The sequence below is a fragment of the Aphelocoma coerulescens genome, chromosome 19 (genome assembly GCF_041296385.1).
Source record: "Aphelocoma coerulescens isolate FSJ_1873_10779 chromosome 19, UR_Acoe_1.0, whole genome shotgun sequence".
Lineage (NCBI taxonomy): Eukaryota > Metazoa > Chordata > Aves > Passeriformes > Corvidae > Aphelocoma > Aphelocoma coerulescens.
The window spans coordinates 6,004,786-6,024,815 of record NC_091032.1 but is presented as its reverse complement, the minus strand read 5'-3'; the positions used below and the strand labels follow the sequence as shown (position 1 = coordinate 6,024,815).

The 20,030-nt window shown below is 49.6% G+C and overlaps 1 protein-coding gene across 2 annotated transcripts in view; it reads right to left on the bottom strand.

The window, feature by feature from the left end:
• The window catches only part of LRRC75A (leucine rich repeat containing 75A), a 62,955-nt gene that overhangs the window by 17,875 nt on the left and 25,050 nt on the right, over positions 1–20,030 (bottom strand). For both annotated transcript variants that reach the window (XM_069033322.1, XM_069033320.1), the window contains 2 exons: positions 18,466–18,594; positions 692–804 (listed from right to left, as the gene is read on the bottom strand). In XM_069033322.1, the coding sequence (XP_068889423.1) occupies positions 692–804; positions 18,466–18,594 (242 nt within the window). The remainder of the gene's footprint in view (positions 1–691; positions 805–18,465; positions 18,595–20,030) is intronic.

The following is a 20,030-nucleotide window of genomic DNA, read 5'->3' as shown; positions in this document are numbered from 1 at the left end:
ATAATAAATATATAATGCCTAACATCAGGAAAACAAGCAGCCCTTTCCATTCCCATCAGCCTCATCCACAGGTTTCTCAGCTCTGTGGATCCAGGATGACTCCAGCTGGGAATGTTTTGCTGAGGAGCTGGATGAGGAGGGGATTTGGGGTTCTTTTCCCCCTATTTGTAACAACAAAATTCCTTCTGTGCAAACTGCAAGCCACGGTACGCCTGGTGACACGTGCCTGGACATTAATTACCAGCTAATTAGGAGCTCTTGGAGCAGTTTAGGAGAAAAGGGATGTTTGGAGGATGGATGGCTCAAGGTTTTCCAGACCATTCCTCCTCCCCGGGCACTGAAGTGCTGCTCTCCTCTGCAACAGGGAAAAGAAGATGGGAATAGAGGAAAACACCTCTGGAGGGGCATGGAGGAACCAGAAGTGGGGGAAATGCTGGTGAGATTGGACAGGAAGGAGGATTTTGGAGGTCATGCCAAGCTGGGAGGTTGTGACACCCCAGCTCCCTCCCGGCTTCGAGCACCTCCCTTCATCCCACTGGATTTGTTCCTCCTGTCACTGCAGGGAGCAGCAGGCAGCTCCCACATTTGCCAAAACCATCATGGAAAACCCCTCTTCCCACTGTCCCCAGCCCCTGCTGCCCCTGAGAGGTGGCAAGGGCAGCTTGGGGACAGTGACTGAGCGGGGACTCACCAGGACTGCGGCTTCCTCTTCATGATGCCCTGGCGTCTCCACTGCGAGTGGGGGCTCAGGTGGTAGGTGAGCTGCCTGCAGAGCTTCTCCATGGCTCCCAGGGAGTCCCCTTCCTGAAAAAAACATGGAATGGACACCGGGTGAGGGCTCTGCAGCATTGCCACCACACCCAGGAGATGCTCCAACCATGGAGTGGCTCCAGCTGGGAGCTGGGAAGCCTGAAAGGAGCACCCTCAAAACTGTCTAGGAAGGGGGGAAAAAAACCCTCTGATTGCTCAGATACTTCTTTTTTTCAATTTTTTTTTTTTTAGTTCCTCTGTTATCATTTGACACCATGCAACAGCTTCCAGCACTAAAATTCGACAGAGATTGATTAAATTTGATTAAATTACCTACCCATTACCACCAAAAACTGCTTCCCAGAGGTATAGTGAGCTGGTGGAGTCTTGGGAAGAGAAAATCTCACAATATTTAATTGTTAGGAAAAATAAAAGCTTGAAGAAAAAGTGTCTGCTCAATTTTGACTCAAATTTCCAGCCCAAGGGATACTGGCTTGGAAAACTTGAACTCTGCAAGTTTCTAAGGATTTGCGTGTAGAGAGTTTGGGTCCTAAACTAGAAATATTTTATATTTAATTTCTAATTTTATATATTATGATATATCTATTTTTTAAGAATGTATAACTTTAATTTAATTATTTTAAAATCAAAATAAAATGAAACATAATCCTCAGTATCCAGACCGTTCAATCATGTTTCATTTCAGGATTTCCATACACATAGTATGACATCTAATAATTCAAACCACCCATCCTGCTGTGCCTCTCTTGCTTTCTGAAAGGTCACAGGCAGAGATGAACCTGACTGAAAGATCAATGCTGACAAAAAAAAGATCCAAGATGTGACAATTTGTGCTGCCTGCCTGGTTTTATCAAACTGCTGCATCATTAGGGAAGACACAGGAATTAAATAGGAAACCCTACAATAAACAGTCACCCTGGGCTGTTCATCCACAAGGATTTTCTGGGAAAATCCAGGCAGGAATGCTGAGGAAGGAATGCTGCATCTCCTCTGCCTGGACAGCCAATTATTGCTGCCTTCCCATCCTCCCTGAGAGCTCAGGTTTTGCAGCCTCATTTATGCAATTTATGCAATTTTTGCAATTTACTCCCCCCCTCACCTCCGAGTCAGTGGAGCGGGACCGCCCCTATAAAGACATCATAAATATTGAATTACCAGGGAGCAACCGGGATTTTGACAAATCACTTGGGGGTGTACAGGGAAACAATTACAGCAGGGTCAAAAAAAAACCCCACAACAACCACAGAACCAGGACATCTCTGCAGATGGCTGGAGCAGAAATATCACCTCAGGATTTGTGGGATTTGACTGCACTCTAAGAACAAAGCCTTGACATAAATTGGAGGGGTTTATTCCCAGACATATCCAGGTACCTCATTAATCACAAGCTGATTTTCCAGCTGATTTCCCCCTGATACTTGCAGGGTGATGCTTGCCCAGCTCCATCTGCACTGAAGGCAGGCAGTGCCAGGGGATTTCAGGTAGAAACCCCAGATCCAGGGATCCCAGCAGGACATGGGGTATGGAAAACCCTGGGAACAGCGTGAGCCAGGAGCCATTTCCCACCTGAGCCTTTGATTCCCAGGAAATCTGGGTTTATACCACAGATAAACCCCTTACTTTTAAACACATTTAAACCCCTACTTTTCAACACCTCATTCCCCATCATGCTGAACTCAAAATCAGGGTTTTAAATCCCACAAATTTCATTCCCACAGCTCCTCTCCCACTGGAGGCCCTGCGGCAAGAACCAGCCCCGGCCCTGGGGGTGGATGAACACTGGAAGGCTCAGCCTGCAGAATTAACACTGAGAAAATTAAGAAAGACAAGGTTTTATTTCATATTTCCCACTGGAAGGCCTGGAAACTCAGGCAATTCCTTAATTAGAGCCTCAGAACATTTTGGGAAGGCAGCACTGCCAACAACACCTTCCTGGCTGTGGAAGCACCAGCCCCAAGGTGAGAAGAAAACACCACGGATTTTAACACCTCCCTATATATTTTTTTTTTACCCACAGCGAGCTGCCAGGTGCCAGCAGCTTTCATTTCATCCGCTTTTTTTTTTATTTTTAAGCAGTCCCTGAAAGAGCAGAATCCACCCTCGGTGATGAGTGGGGGTTTCCAGCTCTGAGGGCTCCCTGGAAAAAGCGGTGTTGAAAAGGAAAACAATGTGCTAAAATCGTGAGGGGGAAGGGCACGGGGCCGGCATCTTGTGCTGCAAATTGCCTCTAATATAACCCTGGAAGAGACAATTAAAGCTGTCTCCAGTGTTATTCCAGCTAAACTGTTGGGGAAGTGAAATGATTCACAAGAGGAACGTGGAGGAGAAGCTGAGGAAGTAAAAAAAAAAAAAACAAAACACCCGAAGTTTTGCTGGTTCAGATGTGCCATGGTCATTTTGCCTCGCCAATATGAGGTTTTTTATCCTCAAGCAGTTCCCAGAGCTCCAGATGGCTGAGGGAAGCTCAAGCCTGAAGCTCCCATCAAACCAATTCCTGGGTAATTCAGCCTAAAGGAGTTCAGCTCAGCAGAACCCAGCCCAGCCCTGCTGACAGAGCACGCTGGGGGCTCCGAGGAAAGAGGCAGGAGCAGGACAAGGAATATTTTAATCCTCTCTCCACATCCAGCTCCTCTTTCCATGCCCATCCTGACTCTTTCAGCCCTTTTTCCACACCAGCTCAACTCCCGAGCCCCGCAGGTCCTGGGATACTTTGATTTTCGGGGGGGTTCAAATATGATTTTAGAGCAAGTGATTCCTGCACACATCAACTCTGTAGATAAAACCCCCGGTTTAGCACTGGGATAAATAAAATTCCCATTTCAGAGCCCTCCTAAGGTATAGGATGGGCTCCTTCCTTTTGCACATCTGATTCCCATGGGTGAGACACAAACTCTGTGCTTCAGGAACCCCCATTTTTGAGGGTTTTTACCCAAACCTCTGCAATTCCTCCCCAAAGCAGCCCCAAAACTCGTGTGCAGGAGGAGGGACTTTGCTGGTGCCATGCCAAGGACTCCTCTCACAGCCCAAACAAAAGCTTTCCCTGTTCCTCATCCAAGTCTATCAGGCAATAATTGGAGCTGACGCACACCCTGGTAGGACTGAGCCCAAGAGCTCGTTCGGAAAGGGAATCAGCTTGAAAATCAGCTTAAAAATCGGCTTAAAAACCAGCCCAGCTCGTGTTGGCAAGGTTTGATCCTCGCTGGGGAATGGGGAGAGCCCTGGGATGAGTGGATTAGCCTAGAGGAGGGATGATGCCAAGCACTGTTCCTGTGGAATGCTCCCTCTGGCTTGGGATAACATCCCTGCTCCCCATCCAGCCCTCTCCCCTCTGCTCTGCACCATCAGCACCTTCAGGAATGATGGGAAAGAAGCCACAAACCCCTCTGGGCAGATCCTGCTGTCCTCCCCTGCTGCTTCCAGGGATGAACCGCATCCCACAACATCCAAACCGATGGCCAAAAGGTTCTTCCTGCCACATCTCCATCAGTCTGCATCACATCACTCATGGAAGGTCGATATAAAGCTGATTTTTTTGTGGTCAGAGGGCAGAGAAACCTCAACCTGCAGAGCCTGAATCCCACAGCGCTGCAGTTTGGGAAACCCCGAGTGCCCTTTCCATGAAAAGGACAATCACCAAGCACAAGAATTACATTTTCTCCCCACCAGAGCCCAATTCCAGCAGCACATGCTCCTGAAATAACACACAGGAAAGGCAGCACAGAAGATGTGGCCCTTCCAACATCACGCAGGGAGTGGGAATGTACATTTGTTATCTGGTTCCCAAACTCTGGGAGGAAAACTGCATCCATCCCAGGGCTGGGGAGATGGGACAGACCACACACAGAGCTCAGCTCTCCCAGCTGATGCTGCTGACAGGAAAAAGGCTGGGATGTGCCCTTTTCTTGAGCACTGTGCTCCCAACCAGCTGACAAATGCTGAGCTCCTACAGATCCATCAGCCACACAGCTGGAAATATCCATGAATTTGCTCCCAGTGCCGTGATCTTGCATCCGGGACAGAATCCTGGGTCACACACTGCAAAACTGCTGTGGGCAGCACCTGAATCAGCTCCTGGAAGGAGCAGGAATGCTGCACAGCTCCCTCTTCCCCTTCCATCCATGCTGGCTGGAAAGCTCTGAGGAGAAGTTGTGCCCTGCAGAGCAATTCCAGGATGACTCAGGGAGCACGCAAAGCCCAGCTGCTGCAAGGCTCAGCTCAGGGGCGCAGTTTTTGGGAGCAGGTTTTAGGCAATGCCTTGGCTTCCACAGGATCGTGTCCTCTCCAAGCTGGCAGAGCCCCAGCACAATTCCCGGCCTTCAGACGTGGTGTGGAGTGCAGAAGGGATGCAGGGAGAGCTGAGAGCAGAGGATTTCCCTGCAAAGGGCCTCTTTCCCCATCGTTCCCGCTCTGCTCCAGCCCTCTGGAGAAGGAGAGGGCTGCTGGGAGGAGCCTGGAGATTGACGGGATTTAATCCTTTAACAGATTTCAGCTGGGAATGGGATTCGTGGCACTGTGCAATCCACAGCCAGCCCTGCTCCATCGGGATTTGTTCAGCTAGAAAACAAGGGAAGAGGCACCAGCCAAGCCCTGTCTGTCCCATAAAGGATGGGGTACCCCCGGCATGTGCTGGGGACCACCAGGATCCTGCTGCTCTGGATGAAGGAATGGGAATTGGTCAAACCCCAGGGAGAAATGGGAGCGGGAAGAGGTTGGGAGTCGGGATCTGTGTCCTGCCAAAGCTGCAGGAAGCCCTGATCCCGTGGGTGAGGCATCACCCAGCATGTGCACAACACCTTTAACCCCAAATGAGCTATCCCTGGTGTCTCGGTTTTTGAGACAAAACTTCAGGAGGAAACACTCTGGAACGAGCGTTCCTCCCCTTTTCCTCTGTCAACGAGACAAACGGGTCACAAGGAGTGAAAGTGGGAAAAAGAAACCAAACTGTTTGTTAACACACCAACAAAACAAGGTAGAACAGGATTTTAAAAAACCCTCAAAATACAACAAATTCCCTGAGAGGGAAGACACACACGGGCTCGGACCAGCCGGGGCCACCCCGCGGGCTCCCTGGACCGGTGAGGAGGGAAGGGAAGCAGCGAGGCAAGGGGAAGGAAAGGGAAATAAGAACAAGAAAAAAAACCCCAGCAGAACCTTTTCCCAGCTAGCTGGGACACAAAGGAAACCCAGAAAAGCAGCAGGGTGCTCCCGGCGCATTCCCCCTCCCGAGCCCCTCAGAGCCCGTGGGGCTGAACCGTTCAACTCCCGCCCGGGTCCGTGATAAAGGCACGGCGTCCTTGGGCACTGAGGGGATGGTTAAGGAATAAAGCGGCTTCACAACACCACCCCAGGACACCTGGGTATTCTCCTCGTTTCTCTGTGTCGGGATAATTGGAAGCGGGGCGATTTCACCACGAACAAACAAGCCCGGGATGAGCAGGGCCGTGGTTCCCCACTGGGCATAAATAACCCTGGAGTCAGTGCCTGCCCTCCTTGCATCACCACATGGGCAAGATTTGGGTCCCCCCAACTCGATTTCTCCAAAAGGAGAGAGCTCAGAGCAGGACACAAAAGCTGGTGATAAAGATGTTACAGCAAATTAATTTGTTCATTAAAAAATTCATCTCCCCCGCTTCTCCTCCGGCAGCAGAACCCCTGGGGATGGGCAGAGCCCTGGGGGGCTGCACCGGGGCCAAACCCCGTGGAAAAGAGGCCAACGTTAATGATTAAAGAGCCCGGGTGAAGAATTCCTGCCGCAGCCCAGCAGGGGAGTGACCCAAATTAGAACAATTAACCATTGTCTGGAGGCTGCGAGGAAGCAACAGCATTTTTCTTGGTGTTGTAACACAGTTCCCACTTTTCTGTCACTCACAATCGATCTTTAAAAAAAAAAAAAAGTGCTGTCCTGCAAGTCTTAAACACACGAAAAAATTAAAAATTGAGTTGGTTTTTTCTCCCCCGCCTTTTTGTGGTTCTTTTAGAAGACTTTCCAAACTTGCAACATCCCTTTCTGCATGCTGCAGGATTTGCAGCTGTGAGGCACAAGAAGCTCTGTCCAGGCACAAAGCACGCTCATTCTGGGAACACCATTCCCTGCACAGAAAAACCCCTCAGCCAAGATATTTTGCTTTCCATACAGTTCAGCAGACAATGAACCTTAAAACAGGACCTATTTCACACCTGAAAAATAAAGACAATGAGAGATTTCCTTCCAAATCCTCATCCTTGGGGGTTTTTTTGTCTTGGATGATCAGCTAGGACAATGGGATAATAGTTTGGATTATTAAGCAAAAAACCTCAAACAGCTGAAAGACAAAAAAACCCCATGTTCACAATGATAAATGGAATTATTATCCAGTTAAACAAAGGCATAAACCAGTGAGACATGCCCTGGGAAGCCCCAGGAGAGAAAATCCTCAATGGCTTTAATGTGTATCCAATCAGTTATCCCAAATTAGCAGGAGGCAAAGAGAGCAAATCCCCAGGGACTCGTGCTGGGGTAGGGACAGACCTTGGGCTTTGGAAAGGATGACAGCAAAACGGAGAGGAAACGTGAAAATGAACCCATGTGTGAGGGATTCACACCCTGTGAGATCCTAAAGCGGCAATGGAGACTCCAAACACTCCTGGGACCCCCTGATCTCAGGGAATCAGGGAGTCAAAGCCATGTCAGCCACCCCCAGTGTACACCACAAACCCAGGACAGAGCTCTGCCCACCCCAAACCCGCAGCTGTGGCCCCAAAACGGCTTTTCCTGCTCCCCCCGGCGTTTAATGGGATCCGAATTTACGACTCTTCCCTTTTGATGTTGCCACGAGGGGCTGAAGTCATCTCTAATGATTTTCTGCTTTGCTTTTTCCCTTCCCTTTCTTCTTCTTCCTCCCTTCCCCCTTTGCTTTCACAGCGTGGGGCTCAGCTCAGCCTATTGTTGCTTGCAGACATCTGTGCTGCAGCCAGTCCCAGATTTGCCTTTGGAAGCCCCAATGGAGTTTTCTCCAGCAAATCCTGGGAGATCAGGAGGTAGGAAAAAGATTTCAATCCACCATTCCCCAAAGGTCAAAACATCCCATCAGCCAGGAGGTGAATGCAGGGATTGGTGACTGTTCCTACCTGCAGCCACATCCAGGTGTGCACCCCAAATCCCAAATCCCTCCTCCTGCATGGCTGAGTTCCTTGGGCAAGGCATGAAAAATCCCCCTGGAAGAGCTCTCCAGGGAGGTGTCCTTAAAATATCCCCATGAGGGTGTTGCAATTCCCCTTCCCTCCTTTCAGGCTCCTCTGGGAAGAGAGGAGGTGGGGTGATGCCCAAAGGGAAGCAGATGTTGGCACAGTGGAGCGATAGATCCCAAAAATAAATCCCAAATCAAGTGCCAACGTGGCTTTAGGCCGATCAATTTGACCACCCCGTAGCACAGAGCAGAAATCCTTTTGAAAATAAATCCTGTCTGGTTTAATTCAAATTAGAGGAGGAATGGAACCAATTTAATGAAAACCCTATTAATAAGAATGAGGGGTTTTTTTTGTTGTATTTTGCAATGATCTCTGTGGATCCACAGGGCTTCCACACAGTCAGAGCCCAGCATCAAATCAGGTCCTACATCCCTGAATGCAGGGGGGTTTTCCTATCAAACTACCTCAAATATTAGGAAATGCTGGTGGTTTGTGGGACATCCTGCTGAGAGAATGTGAAAAGATGCACAGAAACAGAAATAAAAGACAGAAAAGCTGCACAGAAACAATGCAAAGCCAGCAAACAGCTCCAGATGTTTGGATAGGGAATGTTGTTCATAGTGGAAACCTCACTCCTTTCCTTCTGTGTTGCTTGGATAGAGGTTTTACCACCAAAAATTCCTTCTTCAAGAAGGTAAAAGAGGAAAAAGAGGTAAAAGAGGTAAAAGTCAGAAGTAACATAAATAAAAGCTAAAGGGCTTTTTTTTTTAAGGCATTTTAAACCAATCTTCTACCAAGGAAAAATCAGAGTTTGATAATACCTTATTAGAAATCCCACAAAATTTCCTATCCAGCAGCAACCTTTTAGCACAGGAAGGAGCATTTGGGAGGTGCTGATCAGAAAACTCACCCCATCAGCTGGCAAACCCCAAAGCCAGCTACAAAACCATCCAGTGGAATTCCAGATTCCAAACCCTGTGCCCACACTGACAGAGATCAGGTCGGTGCCCCCAGACCGAAAATGCTTTTGCCTAAGAATAATTAAAGGTTGTGGCTGTAATTAGCTGCAAACCAGGGTGAGAATACAGACCTTGAGCAGCACTTCTGGCCCTTCACCACCTTTTTGGAGCAGCCTGACATGCTGGCAGCTGAAGGTGGCCTGGAGCAGATGGCAGGGGCTCTGTGCCAGGGGAAAATGAACATTTTGTGGAGTCCTGCTTGACAGCAGCATAAAACTCAATGAGGGGGAAAGGCAGCAACTGGTGCAAAATGGGAGTGGGCTCCACTTGTGGGCAGGAGGGGCCTGCAGGGACAACCAGGGAGGACCTGGTTGGGGGGACCTGCCTGGCCCATCTCCAGAAGGTCCCGTTAACTCCTTGGTCCTTGGCTTTCATCCAATTAACCCAACACTGAGCATGTTTTAACTTCATGATTCAAAAAAAACCCCCAAATCCTCTGATTCCAGGCAAATCTACCAAAGCTGGAAACCCCAAATGAGTGGGATTGTCACAGCTCACCCTGGCTGCAGAGATGGGAGTGGGTGGTCACCTCCCCAAGATGGACTGAGCACCAGCCAGGGTCATTCTTTTGCCCTCAGGAAAGGATTTGTTGCTCTTCAACTCTTAAAAATTCCAGCCAGACCGGTCCAGCTCTGACCCCACAAACCCATGGGCATCCCACCAGCACTGAGTGCTCACTTAGGACAACCACAAAGCACCAAAGACAATTAAACCCTGAATTAAACCCTGAAATTAGGATCTGATGGAGCTGCAGCAGTGGCAGAACACTGAAAGGCAAAATCTGTAGAAACAAAGGAATGGAATAAAACCCAATTTTTGCACATTTTTCCCGCTGCAGGCAGCACTCCCCAGCCTGCTTTGCTGAAAGGCCGAAGTGCAGAGCCTCAGCCTCGGTGTTGACACACCAAAATGAAAAGCAATGTACAATAGGGCTTATCAAGAGAGGCAGAAATAGGAGATGAACGGGATTGCAGCAGCTCAGGAAGTTATTCCAACAGATCCCGGAGTAATATTGCACTTGGACTTCAGAGAAGCAATTAGAGCAGGCAATAAAATCCGAGGTGATGGACGGCCCTGAGGGGAACGTGGAAGACAAAGGGAAATTGCAAAAAAAAAGATAAAAATCTTCCCTGAGAGCTGTTGGAGGGTACCCAGCTCAGCTTCCACGGAAAAGGAGGAATGGGAGCAGTGTGGGGAATGGCAGGGAGGTGTGTGCTGCATTTCCTGGCGCTGTGAGGCCTCAAAATCCTGACTGAGATGGGGGGAGGAGGCCTTGGAGCATCCCCACTCCTGAGAAATTGGACCCACCTGAGTGCTACAAACAAAGCCATTATGGGAAGGCCACTCAGATACCACTGGAAAGGTCACTGGAGCAGCATTTTAATGCCAAATCCATCGGTATCCTGCTGATAGAGCTGCCAGAAAACAAAGGGAGCAGCTAAAAATCCAGGAGGGCCCCTCATCGCTCTGGAAACATCTCAGCAAACAACAGGTTAATCATTACAGCCAAGAGAAAAACCCCCGAGGTGCTGCTGCTGGAATCAGAGTGCTCAAAGCCACTCATGGATGGCACAGGGAGGATGAATTTCAGAGGAAAACTGACATTTCTCCCGGAAAATGGAAAATCCCCCTTGGAAGCGCAGGTGTGAGCCCAGCACCTGCCTCTGCTGCTGAATGCAGGCACCAGTCGCCCTCCTCTGTCCCCTCTCTGCTCCCAGGGTGAAACCAGATGTGGATTATTGGGTTATTTATGTCCCACATTTGGGACATCATGGAGAGACTTTCCCAGCCTGGATCGGCTGCAGCACATCGGATCCCACGGGAAGCACAGGCCAGCCCAGTCCCTCATCGCTGCTGGAGCATCCCTGGGATATTTTTATCATTCCCTGGGTGTTCTCAGCCCTGGGAGCCTGGGGAGGGGTGGCAGGACCCCCTCACATCCAGTCCTTGTTGTTCCCTGCAAATGTGAATCCCAGGGAAAGGGCACAGCACTCATCTCCAGCTCGTTAACCACCGTGGGGCCCTCGCAGGCACAGCAGAACTGGGGGTTTTCCTATTTTTTTTAAGGAAAAAAGAGCTAAGGAAGCAGCAGTCGAGTGTATCCAAGCTCTCCCAGCAGCAGCTCTGGGATGAGATGAGGCTGGAGGGAGTGGGGTCACTTCCAAGTGCTCCAAGCAGATGGGAAACTAGGGATGCAGACCCAGGAGCAGTGCTGGGGATTTCCTGGAAAGACGGATGGCAAGGAGAAAAAGGAAAGTGACAGAGAAATCAGCAGGATTTAGCAAATTACCCAATGACTGCAAAACTCTTTGAAGATGGGAAGGGTGGGATAAAGCTCTTACCCAAATCCCCAAATACCCCAAACTCGAGATAATCACTTGCTGGGCTTTGGCCAGGAATCACAGTCCCTGCCACTGAGGAAGAGCAATCGCTGGAAAACCTCCTGGCACCTTCCCTATCTACAAAAACTCAGCTCTTGGCTTTTATTTATTTATTATTTTCCTTCTAATTCTTCCTTCCTCTGGAAGGAGCACTCCCTTGGTGATCCCCAGGGAAAGGAGGGCACATTCTGCCCGTGGGGTGAACCAGAGGGGTTCCTCTGGCTTCATCAGCACCCCACAGGGTCCTGAGCCACCCCAAATCTGGGTGAAAGCACCTCTGACCTGTGGCACAGCCAAACCAAAGGCTGCAGAGCTGTCCCAGCAAGGTGACTGTGCTGGGAGCAGCCAAGGAAAGCCTGGAGCTCAGCAGCAAAGGGACAAACTTCTCCTTGCTCCAAGAAATAACCTGGCAAGGCAGCTGTGATGCTGCAGACAGGCTAAAGGCCAGGAACTCTTCCAATTCCAGGATTAGCCCTAGAAATAGGAGTGCTTCCAAGCTCCAGAGGTGTTTGGAGTGCAGCGTTGTGCACAGCCCTTCCCAAATCCAGGCTTTGCTTCTCCCGGCTGGGAAATGCTGACAGTGCTCTTCATTCCTCACTCAGGGCTGCAGGGAGCAGCCAGGAAAGGGCTGCTGGAAGTCCCAGTGGTTTATCCTCGCTGCTTTCAGCTCATCCTGCAGCACCAGGAACCCCCCTGCAAAGCCTGACCCAGCAAAGACGCTGAAATTTGGGGGGGTTTTGGATTTTTCTTCAAGCCCATGGCATGGGGCAAAGGCAGGATTTGGGGCAGAGCCTCTGGACGTGGCACCAGCTCCATCCCTTCCCCAAATGCTGCAGGGGAGCAGCAGAATCAAAATATACCCCGAGCACTGCCAGTTTTCAGTGGTCAGGGTTGAAAAACGAGTTGACTGTAGCCCCAAAAGTGCTCAGATTGGGTCATAATATTTATTAAAACTTCTCTCACCCCCCTGGGCAGATAGTGAGCAGCTTTTGCTGCCTGAACCAGTTCAGATGTGACCACAATCAATTCCTCACCCACCAGAAGAGGTTTAGCAACAGAGAGGACACCATGAAACCCCTCAAAGTTTCCTTATTAAGCTGCTTATTTCTGCCAATCCACACAGCCAGCAGAACATTTTCCTGCTCGGTGTTCCCACAGCTGTGAGCTGGCCTAGAAATAGATCTCAAAACCCCCCTCCAAGTGCCAGCTCTCCCCTCCAGCCATCCCCCAGGACAGCTCCCCACCACGTAAATAAATCACCCTCCTGCCAGGGGCAGGGACTCAATCCCCTCCCTTCCTGGGAGTGAAATGATGTTCTGATTAAAACCTAAATGAGCTGAACTCAAGCGCCAATTACCAGCAGAAAACATCAATAAAATGTGTTGGTACTGTTTAATGAGGTGGCTGGTTCTTCATCTGTCACTTCCCTTGGGGACACTCGGAGATGGAAAGGTGAAAAGGTCCTGAGGAAAGACTCAAACTGGAGAACTACAGCCTCACCCACAGGTAACTGAAATATCTTTCCCACTTTTTAAAAATCCTCTTTTTAATCATTTCATCATCCAAGCCATGTGATGATGCCCATCACCTACAACTGCTGTCACCAAGATGCTCTGGGGGAAGAAAGATGGGCAGCTGAGCACATCCCTCGCACCTGACATTTCGGAGGCACTGCAAAAATCCATCTCTGAGCTGATAAAAATCCACCCTGTGGCATTTCCAGGGCTTTGCAGATGGTTGGGAAAGGTCGTCCTGGTATTATGGGAGCTGAGAAAAAAAGGGGCCTGGCAATTCTGCCAGCTGGCGTTGAGATTTTGGGCTTAAGCAACCCAAAATGATGAAAAGTTTGATAAAAGTCACCTTGGCCATGCTGGGCTTGTTAAGGGTTGGACTTGATGAGCTTCAAACTTTTCCAACCGAAAGGATTTTATAATCAGAGTGTGATTAACTGGTCACATTTCCAATTTCATGTGGAAATTGGGATGCTGGGAGCACATTCCTCAGGCTGGGAGGGACAAGGATCCAGGGGCCTCCTTGCATCCCACAGGGTTTGGATCAGGCAGGGCTCAGGTCCCATTTCACACAAAAACCCAGCGAGTTCCCAGTCGTGGAACCATCACAGCCCATCCAGACCTTGCCATTATTCCTTTTCAGATTTAATGCTTAAAACCCCTGCAAAGTGCAATTTCCCCCCATTTCCCAGGCACTCAGCTCAGCTTCAGCTCTCACACAAAAGCTTCAGGGAAGGAACATCTCTCTTCTTTGCAGAGCAGAGAGCAGGACATCAAATCTGCAAAGAACTCACTGCCCTCAGTGGGGTCTGAGCTTTCCAGCCTTTTTCCCTACTCCAGGACATCTCCACATATTGCAGATGTCCTTAATACCCACAAAGAGGGATTGGCACACTTGGAGCAAGACCAGCAAAACCAGAGCGAGCCATTAATACAGAATTAAGTTGAATCCTCATCGTCCCCTTTGCTTTTATGTCATATATTTGGGGGTTCAGAGGGGTTTTGGTCATACATCAGCTCCTTTTATGATGTTTCTTAAAGCAGAAAGCAAATAATACTCAGTGTTCTCGGAGCACTTTAGAATCTGAGAGCTGGGTGGGATTTTCCTTGCACACCTCAGAGGAAAAGGGAGAGGTAAAATTCTCACTGGGGTTGACAAGATCACCTTGTGCTGGAGCATCCCTCAAACTGTCACCACTTCATACCCATCATTTCAGCTCATATTGATGAAAAACAAATTTGATGTCAGGAATGTGGAATGATAATTTGAATTCCAGCTCAAATAATAACACATGTGGCAGAGGAGCTGTATTATGGGTTTGGTTTGGGGATAAAGGCCCTGAGCTGGTGGTTGTGGTGCCCTGATTATCTTCATCCTGCACAAACTGAGGCTATTAATACAGTTTTAGCCACATGGCACAGCACAGAGGGATAGTAAATAAGAAGAAAAATGCTCATTTTAGCTCCGACAGAAATAACATTTTCAAAATGCAGGGCATAAAAATCTCAGTATCATTTGTAAGTTAAGTCCTCATCCCACAAGGCTGAAGGAGGGTTAGAAATGGATTATTCCATCCAGGTCACAATAACCACTTTTCCTTTCCATGCTTTCTTGTTTTCATGGGTGACAATTCATGGCATCAAAGCCATCCTGCAAACTTGATCAATTTAGAGCTCAGGCAGGAAAAGACATCAGAGCCAGGGATGTGGCCACACAAAAATTGCTCAAATAACACAGGAAAACAGATCTTCCATCCACCCAGGGCAAAATCCACTTTGCTTCCACTCTCCAGCTGCTTAAAAGAGCTTTTAAAAACTCTCCCTGTCCCCCTGTATCTTGAATTTCAGTGGGGAAGGTGAGGATGATGTTCCCTGTTGCACACAGCTTCCAAGCTGAGCTATTTACCCAAATCCACCCTCCTGTGTTAAAACAGGATCACATCTTCCACCTGATGTCCTGGAGGAGCTGCTGCCCAAGAGGTGCAGGCACCAGGAGGAGAATGGCCAGGCCAAGCTGGATTTTGGGATGGGGCTTTGCTAAGCTGCTGTGCCAGCCTTTCCAGGAAAGCCTTCCTTGGCAGAAAGCAGCAGGATGGGGATCAGCAAAGCCAAAATCTCACTCTGGGCAGCCTTCAGGGCTTGGAGGAGCTTCCAGGTACATCCTAGGGGATGCAGTGAAACAGCACAAGGTCACAAGCCCCAAACCAGCCTTGCCCAAGGCTCCCCATTCCCCCAGAGTTTATCCCAAATCCAACAAGTCCTCATGCTGGAGGAAAGCCTGACTCACTCCCTATCACAGCCATCAGTCATCCACACACGTGGCTTTGCTCTGTGGAAAAAAGGGAATTGCTTTAATTTTCCAAGAGTTCAAGGCCAGATATCCCTGCTGGCACAGAGAGCTGTGAATTTTTCATGGGGGCCCTTCACTTCTTACACAGAGTTTGTGTTTTCAGCTCCTTCCCGCTGGAAACCAGAGCAGCTACAGGAGATTTGGGGTGTCCTGGCTGCTCCATCCCACACCACGTGGCTTTGCTGGGGTATTTTGTCCCCTTTTCCTGGCAGACATCACCCTGAGGGCTGAGGGCACCGGCAGCACCCACTGATTCATCACCCTGGCACTGGGTTTTGGGAAGTGGCTTTGGAGCTGAGCTGCTCTCTGAAGAACCTTTTCCATGAGGCTGGCATTGGAGAGAGGCAGGAGGATAAAAGACTGGCCATGGGAGAGAAAACACCTGTTCAGATGTCTTTGATCACCCCCTTTCCTTGCTGGAAAACTTCCTGCACAATCTGAGTTTCCTGAACAGCAAATCTGCCCCTCCCGAGGCCTCAGGAGGCCAAAGGTTGACAAGAGCTGCACTCAAGCACCGAGGTTTGCTTGAACTGCATCACACACATTCATAAGCAGGGATGGGACCAAATCCAACCCCTGACTTCAAATGATCTGGGAAAGAGCTTTTCCTTGGCTCCTTTTGCACCCCAGCACTCGGGCCAGGCTGGGATCTCAGCAGGGCCTGGGAGATGCAATCCAGCCATACACCACCAAACAAAACTCACCCCCAAATTCCTCCTTCACAGCACTCCAGCCTCCTCCAGCACAAGTTACAGTTCTTGCCTTGCTGCTGGTTTGGATTTGCTGGCTGGAATAAGCACCCCCTGAATGCCCCAGCCACACTGGAGAGCCCAGGCCAACTCTTTCCTGGCCATACAGATCAGGCCGTGTTTACCCAGGGCTTGGAAAAACGATTCAATTTTTATTTTAGCTCAGAGGAGAGACCAAGGGGTCACCTTTAAGCTGAGGGTGGTATAAATAGAAGCTGAGTGAAAAAAGCAATGTACAGAGAGTCAGGAAAGCCTCTCCAGGAGGGAGGAGGGAAGCAAGACCCCATAACCCTGAGCAGGGATATATTTAAAAGAGAAGGTTAACAGGGACCAGGGTCCAGGTCAGGCCCATCCACCTCTGGATGGATAAGGACAAGCTCCCAGCTGCCTCAGCCTATGTATTTATGTATATTTGTGCCACAGGATGCAGAGCAAAAGCCAACATTTCTGCAGCACTCCTGGCCCTGAGCATTCTCCTGTTCTCACACATCGTGCCAAGCCTCTGTCAAAGTGAAATAGGTCTGGGGGAAGAGAGGGCTGGAAACTGGAAAATAACACTGGTGACTAAAGCATGCAAGTTTCTGGGGACTTAGAGAACATCAGTATCTCAGGAAACCACCACGAAACACTGGGATGAAATTCATTTTCACTCAGCTGCCAAAAGAATAAGGGTTTAAAGCACAGCTGGTGGCACCCAAACCTGAGCAAGGCAAAGCCACCGATGAGGAGCTGCAGCACAACCCTGCTGCTGCTGCTGGAGTTGTTCTCTGTCACCTGCACAATCCTGCTTCCCTCTCCAAGGCAACACCCATCCATCCATCCATCCATCCATCCATCCATCCATCCATCCATCCATCCATCCATCCATCCATCCATCCATCCATCCATCCATCCATCCATCCGTGCCTGGTGTGGTGCTTTGAGCTGTGCAAAGGATGGGGAGAGCACCAAGGGCATCCAAAAATCATCTCATACGGAGTAAGAGCCTCAGTGCTGCACAGGCTGATTTATTTGGGGTTTTGCCACCACAGAATCCCAGAATGGTCAGGCTGGAAGGCCCAAATTTCCTGCTCCAGCAGGGTCATCCCACAGCACATGGCTCAGGATTGTGTCCAGACAGCTCTGGGATATCTCCAAGGAAAGGAGGCTCCACAACCTCTCTGGTCTCTGTTCCAGCTCTCACCTGCCCAGGGAAGAAGTTCTTCCTCAATTTCAGGTGGAGCTTCCTGGGCATCAGCTCCTGCCCGTCCCTCTTGTCCCATTGCTGTGTCCCTGCAGACAGGGACAGGCAGGGATGAGGTCCCCTCTCAGCATCTCCTCTGCAGGCTGAACAGCCCCAGCTCCCTCAGCCTTTCCTTGTCAGAGATGCTCCAGTCCCTTCATCCTCTGTGTCCTCCCCACTCTGGCCCCACTCCAGGAGCTCTTCTTGTCCTGAGGAGCCCAGAACTGTCACCAGATGTGCCTGCCAGGGCTGAGCACAGGAATGAGGACTTTGCATCTCTCTGCTTACCCTGGCTCTGCCTCCTCCACAGCCTTTGGTGGCCAAAGAAACATGCAGGGGGACAAGGGAGAGCAAGAGCTTGGCAGTGGAGCAGCTCCACGCTCAGGAGCGGCCTCAGGGTGTTTTTATAGGGAATACAGAGCCCTCCTTGGCCATGGCTCACCCTCAGGAGGAGAAACCAGCTTAGTCACAGTGCTCTGGCAAAGGGCAACCTCAGCAGGGGAACGGGGCCTCTCCGCCTGGAAACGCGCCCGGCACGAGAGGTTTCTCCACTTTCCCAGCTCATGGGGGAGGAGGAAGGAAAAGCTCTTACTCTCCACAGGGAAAGGGATCTATGGCTATCCCTGCACACCACAGGGGTGTGTCTCCATCTTGATGTCACACTGTAGGACATGGGACAGCCATCCTTGGTGTCTGGAGATGAGATGTGGGTCCCTGGTGTCCCCTGCACGCTGCTGCAGCCACTCCCCCCTTCCCACCACATTTTACTGAGTGCACAGGGTTTTATGAAGCCCTTCAGAGTCAGACTCACACCACAGCCCAGGAAGACACACAGCCCGAGCAGCACCTTTGTGGCTTTGCCTCATGACATAAAAGAAATCTGTAAATGCTTCCAAAAAAAAGCAATTTCCTTCTTTTTTAAACACTGGTGGAGGCCATAACTGAGTCAAACATCCACAAGAAGCAGCAGTGAATGACTCCATCCCTTCAGACACTCTCACAGGAAATTAAAGACCTGATATGAGCAGCAAATACAGGAGAGTGATGCCTGCAGGTCCAGGCATCCACCCATGGATGATCCCTTGCCAGGAAGAGCTTAAAAATGTCACACACAAGCCAAAAGGAGTACCAATATTAGCAAATATCACTTGTTCAGCTGCAAAACCTGATCCTCTCGGTCCAAATCCACCAAAAACTGGGAGGATTTTTCCCTGGCACTCAAGGAGAAGCTCCACATTCCCAGTTTCCCAAGCCAGCTCAATAATCCCAGAGTGTGAGGAGACCGTGGCACCTACTGGTTTGGGGCAGTGGACGTATCTTGCCAGGCTGATGATCAGGTCGTGAGTGATGGGATCCACCAGGTTTCGGAAGCTGGCGTATCGATAGAGGACATCATCCAGAGAGGTCGACTCCATCCCTAAATCCTGCAGGGAACAGGACAAAGGAGCGAGTTAGATGGGATATAAAAGCCAGCAGATCTTAAAATCAGCTCTCACTGGTGGAGGAGCCAAGGGGAAAAATGATCCCCAGCAGCTCCCACTAAAAATGGTGTTGGAGAGTTTTTGTTTTTCCCTCAGTTTTGGTGACAGAGAGAAGGAAGGGACACCTTGGGTCACCTTGAGGGAAGTTGCACTCCTGGCCTTCAGCTGCCCAGCAAAGAGGCTTCAGGGCTGCAGGATCACCCTCATAAACCCACTGAGTTCACGCCACCCTTGGAACAGGATAAAATCCAAGATGACCCCAGGGAACACCACACAAAACTGCAACTGGAGGATAAGTGCAGCATGGATGTGCTCTGGGGCTGCTGTGCACAGGGAAGGAAGAACGAGCCTAAAACTGCAGCAGGAGGATGGACTGGAGTGGGGAGAAAAGCAAAATGCTGGATTAGACTGACTGGGAAGGGGTGGAAGCTCTGCCAGTGGGGACTGGACAAGGTGGTGTCAGGAGCAGTTCAGATGGAGCTGATCCTGCCCTAGGGATGGGCCAGACCTCCCGAGGTCCCCTCCAAAGCTGCTTTCTATGCTTTGTAATTCTTAGATGTAATAATTTGAGGAATTTTGGCAGCAAACTCATCACTGTATGAATAGAGAGGGGTAGGGTTATGTCCAGTGTACCTTTTACCTCCAATAAATCCAAATTTGTGTATAGAATACCCAAATACTCTTTTTCTTTCTTTTTGAACTCTTTTTTACTTCCCGTGGAGCTGGTAGCACCCGGCTCAAAGATTTTCCTCGTGGCAAACACAAGCCAATAAATAAATTAAATAAATTGCATTAAATTAAAGCTTGTGCTGAGCTCAGAGATGCTCCAGCCCCAAAAAACCCATGGGGAAGCGCATTGCTTGTAGGTGTTGATGCTTTGTGATTTCAGACAGGCTGAAAACAAACATCTACACTTAAAAAAATTCCATTGTGCCTTCCGACACAGCAGCCCGAGGGATCTCACATTACAGCAATTACAGCTCAGGCCACAAACGAGGTGACAAGTGTTTATCCCACTGGTTTCCTTGGTATTTTTAGGATCAGCCCAGCAGCACTGCCTGAGTTAACCCCAACTCTTTGACTGCAAACCGGTTTTTTAGTCAAAAAAGAGCCGAGGCAGTTAAAAAACACACACTCGTGAGGCTGCTCTGCCTTGGGAGCACCAAAAAAGCCTCAGAATGACAAATCCAAGCGGCCCAAAACCCAACGCAGCCACTGAGTTGCCCAGTTGGAAAAATCAAGCGGCCAAATGGATTTATAGCCTCTGCCAAGCTGTATTTCAAAAAGAAAATGAATTAATCTCAGCGTGGAGAGAGCTTGGGCTCCTTTGCAAGAGAGTAAGAAATAGAAATTGGGCAGGGAAGTGCCCGAAGGAAACT